Genomic DNA, 11,024 nt, shown 5'->3' on the forward strand with positions numbered 1-11,024 from the left:
AACAATGAAGGGGAGAAAGGGAGAAATAATGAAAATGAGCAAAAAGGAAAGGGAGAGAGAAACATTGAAGGTACAAAAGGGAGACACAATGGAAAGGAGAAAGGGAGAACCACTGAAGGCACGAAAGGGAGAAACAAAAATGTTCGAATTCGTGTCCCGGATGAGGTTAGAAGTACACACTGACTGGCGAAAAGCGAGACTGTATATTTGAAATAATTACCTCCACCAGAGAGGTTACTTTTTATACTGTTGGTTATTTTGTTGGTTAGGTAGTTAGCAGGATGACTCAAAAAGTTATGAACAGATTTTTATGATGTTTTTACCTGGTTGTGTCTTAGCCCCAACTTAGGTCCCATTATTATTATCAGTACTATCATTATCATTATTATTATTTCTATTACTAGTCATTGGCATCATTACAATTATTATCATTATCATTGTCATCGTTATTATATCCTTGATATCACAGAACTGACGACATAGTGCCTCCATCGCTTCATATCCAAAGTTAATGGTTCAACATAAAACGAATCAGTGTATTTTTGATGAAAACCTTTATCTACAATAATTGAAATGTGATTCGGATCTGGTTTGATTTACGAATACCATGATTTATAAATTTACCATTGGCGTGTTATATGTATACGTACTCTATGATAAACACTCTACTACATAAAAAAAAAAACGGTAGAAAATTATTATACGTGATTTTTCTTACTTTTTCCACAATGTTGGTTTCTCATCCAAATACCAATTATAATCTTTATTAGCGTTATCATATTTTTCATATAATAACTATAACCATAACTATGAAATAACTGATATTATTACTGATATTACTAATATTATTATCATTATTACTTCCGCCAAGGTTATGTTTTTGATAGTATTGATTAGTTAGTTCATTGGTTAGCAGGATAACTAAAAATTTTAGGAACACATTTTTATCAATTTTTTACCAGAGGTGTGTCTTCGCCCAACTTAAATGCCATTAATTAATGTTGGTGATCCAGGATCTTTTAAAAGGATTCGTTAGCATTGCGAGATTGGGAAACGCGGACGCCACTTGTTTGTGCAGTTCTTCGAGTGTGAATATTTCTTATTGCATCAGTGACCCTATTGCCTTGGCGGAGTTATGCGCTCTCTGAGTGCTTCTAGTCATTATTGGTATCCTTCTCATCATTATCATTTACACTACTAATAATAGTGATAATAACCATTAGTGTCAATATTGTTTATTCGTTATCATAATCACGATAATAATAATAATAATAAAAATAATGATAAAGATGATAATAATAATAAAAAATAATGATAACCATTGTTATTAGTAGTCGCATCACTATTATTATCAACATCATTATATCATTATTATCAGTATCACTATCATCGTGATGGTGATGATGGACATAATTATAACAGCAATGATGAATATGATATTGAAATGATAACCATTGATGATAACGATCTCCATAAACATGATGATAACAATAACGGTATGATAAAAGGACCAGAAATCTTGTTCATATAATTTTTCTTATTTTCATTGTTTGTCATCGCGACTATCTGTATCGGTAATATAATATAATATAATCTGTTCATTATGTTTAGTATTACTATTATTATGGCATATCTTAACTGTTTTCCTATAATCACTATTAAGATCACTAATATTACTGTTACTGACTTCATAATCACCGCAGGTTTTACAGCGAATGTTGTTTTATTATCTCTTCTATCATTATTAGTAGTCATATCGTATTTGTTTCATTGATACTGATACCTCATCAGTGTTTATTTATAGGATAATAGCAATTACAATGATAAGAAATAGGATAATATTGAAAATGCTAATGATAATAATCTTACGGTTATTATTATTAACTTTAGTCATTACAATTATCAGATATATCTTCATTGTTGTCATTCAGACAGTAATATCAGTTATGATAAATATCAATTCTAAAGTCGGACTACATTAATTGATGCTATTTCTTCTACACTGTTGAACAATCTATGTAACCAAGAAAAAATGTGTGAGATATCAGCGCAAAAAATGTGTTGGTAAACATATAATGTAGAAAATTACAAACAGGTCAGTTATACCTCAAATTACATCAACGTTTTCTATGATAGAGAACATGGCATGGGATACTCCTCTAATTAAGAACCTTATTTGACGGCACTAATGAGGTAAATAGAGTATATTAACACTAGTACTCCCATGAGAAGAGGAAATATAATCTGCATGTACTTCAACATCCTGACTGCACGTTGCTCCGTATTGGGATTTTCGGACACGAACTGAACGACATTTTTCTCTGACGCTGGAACAACCTGTGAGAATAACTGCAATTTGATTATATTCAAAAGCGTATTGTAGGTCTAATAATATTATTAATGATGTTTAGTGTATACATATTCATGTATTTATGTCTTATTCATTAGCTTATTCTTTTTCAAAAGAATCCAATTGAATTTAACAATTTTAAAATATGGTAAAACACATTTCTCCCACTACAAAACTAAATAAAAATAAAATCATTAATGCAAATAAGTCTTTTACAAGAGAATCCGATTAAATTCAACAGACTTAAGAATATAATACATTCGTTAAAACGCAGTCCTCCCTCTACAAAAATAGAGGTAAAATCATGAAAAATAATGAAAAAAACTAAAATGAAGTGGCTCCGTACCTTTGTAACGTTCTCCTGCGCCTTCCTATGAACGACATCCACCACGGTCTGCAGGATGAGGATGGAGAAGATGAGTCCTATGGCGCCGAACATCCACATGTCGAGGGCTTTGAAGTAGGAGTTCCTCGGGAGCTGCGCTGACACCTGGTTCAGCAGGGTCGTCAGCACCAGCATGGCCGTCAGCGCGATGATCACACGGACCTAAGCAAATAATACGCATAAGCAAGCGAGAACACACACACACACACACGTACTATGTACTCCCTTATTGTTGGAGTAATTGAAAAACACGAAATGATATCAACTGAACAATTTGGTTTTACCAAATCTGTTTTTATGATAGAGTATCTGAAATATTACAAGAAAGAGGCGGCTGGGTGGATTGTGTGTACTTGGGCTTCAAAAAGGCTTTTGATAAGGTGTCTCACAGAAGACTACTATGGAAATTAGCGTACCTACATAGAGTGAAAGGCTAACTCCTCGAATGGATGAAAGACTTCATGAAAGGCAGATGAGCACAGTATTTAGAGGGAAGCATTCTACATGGCGGCGAGTAACCAGCGGAGTGCCACAAGGATCGGTGTTGGCGCCGATCATGTTTATTATTCTCATCAACGATTTAGCGTCAAACATATGCCCAGGTAGTTATCTGAATATGTTTGCAGACAACGCGAAGATGCAAAAAAGGGATGATAGACAACGTCTCATGCCAATGTCTCCAAAGGACACCGTGAACTTATTCTCGTGGAGTTGTTCTTAGAAAATAGAATTCAACACCAATAAATGCGGAGGAAGTAAAAATCGCCCACTATTTCAATATAGATTAGGAGAGACAATATTAAACACATCTGACAGGGAAAAAGATCTTGGGATAATCATAAACAGAAGCCTTGGCCCAAATGATCATATAAATGAAGAAGGTCCATAAAATGCCAGGACTAATTGCCAACATGAAGAGGGCATTCGTGTATGTGGACGAAAATATGGTAAAGAAGATCATTACAGCAATCATAAGACCTAGTCTAGAGTACGGTGGTATGGAGTCCACACTTTAAAAAGAAAAACGATATAGACGAATTAGGAAGAGCACAAAGAGCGGCTACAAGATTGACACTATTCTGAGAGATATGAGCTACGAAAGTAGGCTATAGAAATTAGAAATTACTACTTTGGACGAAAAAAGGAAAAGGGGGACATGATTATGCTGTTCAACTATATAACAGGAAGAGTGAAGTTGGACAAAGATGGCCTTATAATCTTGAACACAGGAAGGACGAAAGGACACAACAAAAAGTTAAAAGATGTCAAGAAGTTTAGTTTCCCAAACAAAACTATGGAAACATGGAACAGTAAAAAAAAGTGTGCCAAAATGTGCATCAATTAAAAAAGTTATACGACAATTTAAAATTTAGCAAACGGGACCATCTAAGCTTAGTTCTTCTCTCGTATTGAAACAACACACACACATACACATACACACACACACACACACACACTCACAGAACTTATGAAAAACGGAAAAAAGTATGGATGAAAAGACCAAAACACAGAACATGCAATTCACAAATCTTTGCAAAATCTAAGTAGAATTCTGATGTAGATGTGATACCCGAATACTAATCACTTATATTGGAGCATGAAATCATGCGTCATTCATTTATATATTCACTATTGATCTATTTACATTGGCTATTAAGATCCCGCAGGCAACACTATTGTGATAATCAATTGGTGATTAAGTGATTATGATAATGATTATAATTAGAACGATAGTGATCCTTTACTCCACATAACGAATAATTAAAATGAAGAGAAGAGAGAAAAAAGAAAAGTGGATACAGAATGAACCTGCAAATTCGAGACGGGGAAGAAGGTGGTGAGGTAAGCGATGCAGACGAAGAAGGTGGACGGCGTGTAGACGGTGAGGATGGCGAACCCGTAGCGCCTCCGGAAGCGGACCACCACCTGGCGAAGAGGGCGAGAAATCAGTCTGCGATTATTGTGTGAGTGTTGGTGTTTCTTTGTGTATTTATATTGTCCTTTTTTGTTTGAGTGTGTATCGTATTCGGGGGTAGCGCCTTCGGAGGCGAAGTCTATAATTCAGGGATGGATTAGTATGTAAGTGTTGGTGTTTATTTCTTTGTGTATTTATGTTTATTCATTTTTATTGTGTATTTATTTTGGATTACCGCCGGGCGAAGACGTCGAGAAATCAGGGCTGGATTATTATAGGTGTTGGTGCTTATTCCTTTGTACATTTATAGTGTCCTTTTTTGTTTGTTTGTGTATTATATTTGGGGTTAGCGCCTTCGGAACTGAACCACCACCTGTTCGGAAGTGATATGAATAGTGTTTGTAGGAATGTACAATCGATATGGGTAATTGCGGTTATAATGGAAGGATTAGCAGGGGGTCTATGCATAAGTACAGTCTCCGGAAAAGTCGTGTAGGCCTATCGTGAATGAAGTTTCGAAACCATTTGTCACATTCTTTGTGTTCGAGAACGGAATTCGAAACATATTTGACAGTTTCCTTTAAACTTTATTCATCCATTTACTTACCCATTGACTATCAGCTTTAACGTGAATGTATTTTCCAAAAAAAGTAAGACTTATTTTACGGACGCACCTCTTTCTGGCTGTATTTAGAGTGATTTTTGTCTAACATGGAGAAGTGTTCGATCGTGTACTCCATGAGCTGCCACTCTCCTTCGTACCGCACCCCGAGGTCCTGCTCGGCCGCTACGAGTTCCAGTTTTTCCTTCCTCGCTGACGTCAGCACGAAGTCAAAGGAGCAAACCTGTGAGGAGTGACGTTTTTCAACAAGGCAGGTTCATGTATAATGAGTGGCTTCTTGTTTAAGAAAACTTTCAGGTTTAAATTAGTAGCTTTTCTTTGTCTCACCTTCTCTCTCTCTCTACGTTGTAATCGCACCTCTCTCTGTCTCCCCCTCCCCCATTCTCTCTCTCTCTTGTTTAAGATATATTTCAGGTTTAAATTACTAGCTTTACTTTGTCTCACCTTCTCTCTCTCTCTTTCTACGTTGTAATCACACCTCTCTCTCTCTCTCTCTCTCTCTCTCTCTCTCTCCCTCCCTCTCTCTCTCTCTCTCCCTCCCTCTCTCTCTCTCTCTCTCTCTCTCTCTCTCTCTCTCTCTCTCTCTCTCTCTCTCTCCCTCTCCCTCTCCCTCTCCCTCTCCCTCTCCCTCTCCCTCTCCCTCTCCCTCTCCCTCTCCCTCTCCCTCTCCCTCTCCCCCACCTCTCTCTCTCTCTCTCTCTCCTTCTCCCCCACTCTCTCTCTCTCTCTCTCTCTCTCTCTCTCTCTCTCTCTCTCTCTCTCTCTCTCTCTCTCTCTCTCTCTCTCCACTCCCTCTCCCTTCCAACGACCTGAGTATCGAAGGGGTAGAGCGCAAGATTGAGGCTGCAGCTGTACGTCGCCGAATATTTCCTCTTCAGCTGGATGGGGTTTTCAGCGCCCGTGAAGAAGTATACTGCGAAGGAAGAGAAACAAAACACGATCGCCCAAAAGCTGAATGTAATATTTTCACAAGTTCGGGATTTTGAAAGTCTCGATTGACCTGGAAGGGATTGCTACTGACCTTCCCTACTGTAGGTGGAGTCGCCGGATCTAGGTTCTCCCCAGCGAAGGATGCTGCCGTCGGTCTCCCCGTCGATCAGGGTGTGGGCATTTCCCTTGGCGTTGGCGAAGGATACCTGGAGCGGGTGGTTCTTTAATACATACAGTAAGTAACTGTTGCACGCCCCTAAATAGACCTTGAATAAAAACAACTGACTGCGTAAGACCTGTTGTATATTATTTGTTACTATTTTTTTTCCTCTCTTAACTTAAGTGAGAACAATATTTGTCGCAGACCCATAATTAGACTTTGGAAAATGACAACGAACTTGCAAGATTTGATATGGATCAAGCACGGTATATTCAAGTCTTCGCTGCTTTCTTTCACGTAAACAGATTGAATTCGTAATGATTGTTGGTCCCTCATTTGACTGGTATAAATCAAGTACAGTGTTTATAACTCAAATCATATTTTTTCTCGAAAACAACTTTCTAAAGAATCAACAAACTTCGGGGATCCACAGCCTATTCAGATGATCCAAGCGGAGGGCATTGATCACGCTGTCTTCGTTCAAGTCGCTGAAGACGAGGCGGCGATCCAGCCACTGGAGCGTCACCTCGAAGTCCATCACGATCTCCATCTTGTCCGTGATGATCTCGAGGGCGAGGACGGACACGTGGAGGCTCACGGGGTAGGCGGCGTCATTCTGGGAGGACCTCGGGGGAATGTGGCGTCTGTAGCTTTCGGGGATGGTCATCAGCTCGCAGTGGTTCTCGTCGCTCTCGTCGGGGCAGTCGGCCTGGGGAATAGAGTGCCTGTGAGCGAGTGAGGGAGAGGGAGAGGGAGAGAGTGGGACAGAGGAAGAGTGAGTGAGAGAGAGGGAGAGAATGAGGGAAAGGGAGAGAGAGGGAGAGAATGAGGGAAAGGGAGAGAGTGAGGGAGAGGGAGAGAATGAGGGAAAGGGAGAGAGTGAGGGAGAGGGAGAAGAATGAGGAAAGGGAGAGAGTGAGGAAGGGAAATGGGGAAAGGGAAGAATGGAAGGAAGAAGAGGGAAAGGAAGAGTGAGGGAGAGAGGAAGAATGAGGAAGGAGAGAGAGGAAGGGAAAGGAAGAGAATGAGGAAAGGGAGAGAGGAGGAGGAGGGAGAATGAGGGAAAGGGAGAGAGTGAGGAGAGGGAGAGAATGAGGAAGAGAGAGTGAGAGAGGGAGAGAAGAGGGAAAGGGAGAGTGAGTGAGAGAGAGGGAGAGAATGAGGGAAAGGGAGAGAGTGAGGGAGAGGGAGAGAATGAGGGAAAGGGAGAGAGTGAGGGAGAGGGAGAGAATGAGGGAAAGGGAGAGAGTGAGGGAGAGGGAGAGAATGAGGGAAAGGGAGAGAGTGAGGGAGAGGGAGAGAATGAGGGAAAGGGAGAGAGTGAGGAGAGGGAGAGAAGAGGGAATGAGGGAAAGGGAGAGAGTGAGGGAGAGGGAGAGAATGAGGGAAAGGGAGAGAGTGAGGGAGAGGGAGAGAATGAGGGAAAGGGAGAGAGTGAGGGAGAGGGAGAGGGAGAGAGTGGGACAGAGGAAGAGTGAGTGAGAGAGAGGGAGAGAATGAGGGAAAGGGAGAGAGTGAGAGAGAGGGAGAGAATGAGGGAAAGGGAGAGGGAGAGAATGAGGGAAAGGGAGAGAGTGAGAGGAAGAGAGTGAGGGAGAGGGAGAGGGAGAGAGTGAGAGAGAGGGAGAGAATGAGGGAAAGGGAGAGGGAGAGAATGAGGGAAAGGGAGAGAGTGAGAGGAAGAGAGTGAGGGAGAGGGAGAGAATGCGGGAGAGGGAGAGTGTTCCTTTAGGTTATCTTGTGTAAAAGAAGGTGGCCTCCGACGCGAAAGATGGAGCACTCGACACAATCACTTACCCCATTTGCCTTAGTCTGGCATATGCGGTTCCTTCACTATACTTGTGAATGCATATACTTCAGGAGTTAAGGATACAGAAGTAAAGATATACCTCATGTTCTGGAGCTGTGGTTCGCATTCTCTCTCTGTCTCTCTATCTCTCTCTCCCTCTCCACCTAACTCTCTCTCTCTCTCTCTCCCTCTCTCTCCACTCCCCCCTCTCTCTCTAAGATCGAATAACGGTGACTATAATACAATAAGAGTACTTATTTTTAGATATCACAAATAACTCTATCCAAGTGCCTTTTATTCCCCCCCCAAAAAAAAAATTGGTCCTAAACTCTAGAAGAGAAAAGTAATTTTATGTTATACTTCACTTTCAGTAATAATGCTAGTTCTTGGAAAATATATGTAATTAAAAAAAAAAATTACAATAAGAATGTTAGTTCCTAAAAACTGTTGTTAGACGCAGTATGTTGGTTCAATCCTAATTCAAGGATTTCAGAATAACTTCAGTGTAGTTCAACATTTATTTTCGTTACAGCCAATTCACAAGAAGCATTCGAGCTGAAAACAACATTAATTTGAATATAAAGTTACCGGAATTTATGCAAAAACAAAATACAGGAGATGCAAATAAATGAATTTCGGCAATCTGTATAAAAAGAGCATCAGCCCATTGCGAAATATGAAAATCAGAATATGACAAATATTATCCTATTATTGAAAGAACTTCTAAAATCTTCGCAAGGCATTCCCATTCAAAGCAAGAGCATCATAAAATAAGAGGTTGGCTGTGGAGCAACTGCCATTGACATGTCACAAAACACTGCCATTGGGGAACCGCGGCGCCGAACAACAAAGTATAATAATATAAAATATACACACTGTTAACACTCACTTTGGGTAATTTTCTATATTACCTCCGCCTCTCCGATATCGACGATTTTGGTATCGTTGGATTCTCTCACTGTCCACATTGCAAATATATAGTTTTTATTGCGCGGAAACCCCCCGTTAGCGACAAACTTGGTCCCGATAGCAGGGGAGGGCATGGAAGGTTCCAGGGAAAATGCGGGGTTGAATAACATTAATAATATAACCCACAGTGAAAATAACCATGGTTATTAACATGACTTTCCAGAGGCGGAGGTAATATAGAAAATTACCCTCACTTTGTATCACAATAAGGACTACAAAGCAAAACTTCTCCATAAACCCCACTCCACGGTCGTTGTCACTCAAAAAAGGATGAAAAAAGTGAATTTGGCCTCCCTTGTACAGACGGCCGTTGCCTTGCAGCGATATCGCACGCAAAGGAGTATGGGTAGTGGCGCGCAGTTTGAATGACTTTCCATCAAAGACTATCTACGAAAGACCGGAAAGTCGAGCAAAATCCTGAGTAATGCGGCGTCGGCGCAATAGATGGCGTTAGTGAGCATCTCGTGACGTCATCTCATACCGTCTGTTTGTTTACATAGAAGCGCGAAAATTGGATTGGCAGTTCCGACAATGCTAGGAAAGTCTTATCCTTGCTCTGCTTGTAAAAAACAAAAAGAAGAGAATAAACAACTTATATTTCAGATTTTTTTCCAAGGAAAAAGAAAGATTTGTAATATTTATGCTTTGTTAGATATAAGCTAAGATATGTGATGTTCAGATTGACATAAGCAAGATATAAATTGGATCACAAGAAATTATTTTGATTGGTAAAGGTGTTAAGTCATGACGCCCGTCTAAAAAAAGTAGAGGCCAAAAATCTACTTAATATTATAGTGCAAGCCTTAATCTACAATTTGACGTAAGCTGACGATAGATTTGAGTGAAAAAATTGTCAGGTTGATTTTGAGTTAGATTATAGTTATCACCCAAATCAACATGTATATCAATTGAACAATGCTCATTACTTAGTAGATCTGTATAGTAGGAACAAACAGAAATATAGAAAAAGTAAAATATGTTCAAATTTTAACAGGATAACGACGGGTGGCATGCTTCGAGCTCCTAGCCAGAGTATACAAGGTGTAGCAGATGCATTCCAGGCAGCTCCTAGAAAAGGGGGTTAGGGGACAGTCCCCTAATCAAACATAAAAACCTTTTAATGAGGAAATTAATCTCAAAATCATGCGGTCGCGATGCGAAGAATTGAAATAAAACTGTATTTCGGACATTTATTTGTAAAGGTTTTGTTATTATTCAATAAAGATATTATAAAATAAAAATAAAAATGATAATTTTCTTTAATTTGTCACACTCAATTTCAATGTATTGATGCATGTTTGGCAATATCATATACATAATATTTCACTAATGTTATGTAACTGTAGGCCGATAAGTTCATTGTGCCACGTGGTTTAATGTGTCCTGTATATGGCATGTTGTATATGCCGTATGTGTGCCGTACATGTATGAACTACCAATTTACAGTTGTTAATCAGCCCTAAATTGCCGAATGGGTAGCTTCGGGCTGGGAGGGGCGAAAGAATTATATGAAGAAAATAAATTTTACTACAGAGTCATGATACGATATGAATTATATATATATATATAATTAGTAAATAAGCTATTCACAACCCCCTCTGAATATGTCTTAACTGACCAAGAACATGAGCCCGAGTGACTGAGCACACCCCACTGAGCGACGTCGGCCGTTTAGTTGGGCGTCGAGTCAACAGATGGCGCTGTTGGACGACCGGGGAGCTCACATCTTTTAGAATGCGTTAGATAGCATGTTTCCTGTCTTTCGTGTATAGTCTTCGCTTTCTATAGATACTTATCAACTATATCGGAATTTTTTTCCTTAAAAAAAAAACAAAAAGTTAAATTGTGCTGTATTCTACAACTGTATTATATGAAAAAACTTTATTATAAGAGATTCTCCGTAA

General features: G+C 39.5%; 1 protein-coding gene across 2 annotated transcripts in view; it reads right to left on the reverse strand.

Annotated features, from left to right (window-relative positions):
- Positions 1-272: 272 nt before the first annotated feature.
- Positions 273-11,024, reverse strand: part of LOC113811115 (uncharacterized) — a 28,580-nt gene continuing 17,828 nt past the window's right edge. The window contains exons 8-14 of one of the 2 annotated variants that reach the window (XM_070116732.1): positions 6,781-7,071; positions 6,294-6,408; positions 6,082-6,185; positions 5,325-5,495; positions 4,545-4,661; positions 2,697-2,897; positions 273-2,349 (exon numbers count right to left, since the gene is read on the reverse strand). In XM_070116732.1, coding sequence (XP_069972833.1) covers positions 2,173-2,349; positions 2,697-2,897; positions 4,545-4,661; positions 5,325-5,495; positions 6,082-6,185; positions 6,294-6,408; positions 6,781-7,071 — 1,176 coding nt within the window. In that variant the 3' untranslated portion in view covers positions 273-2,172. The remainder of the gene's footprint in view (positions 2,350-2,696; positions 2,898-4,544; positions 4,662-5,324; positions 5,496-6,081; positions 6,186-6,293; positions 6,409-6,780; positions 7,072-11,024) is intronic. The other variant, XM_070116733.1, reaches the window with a different exon arrangement.

The sequence above is a fragment of the Penaeus vannamei genome, chromosome 39, assembly GCF_042767895.1.
Source record: "Penaeus vannamei isolate JL-2024 chromosome 39, ASM4276789v1, whole genome shotgun sequence".
In the NCBI taxonomy this organism is placed as follows: Eukaryota; Metazoa; Arthropoda; class Malacostraca; order Decapoda; family Penaeidae; genus Penaeus; species Penaeus vannamei.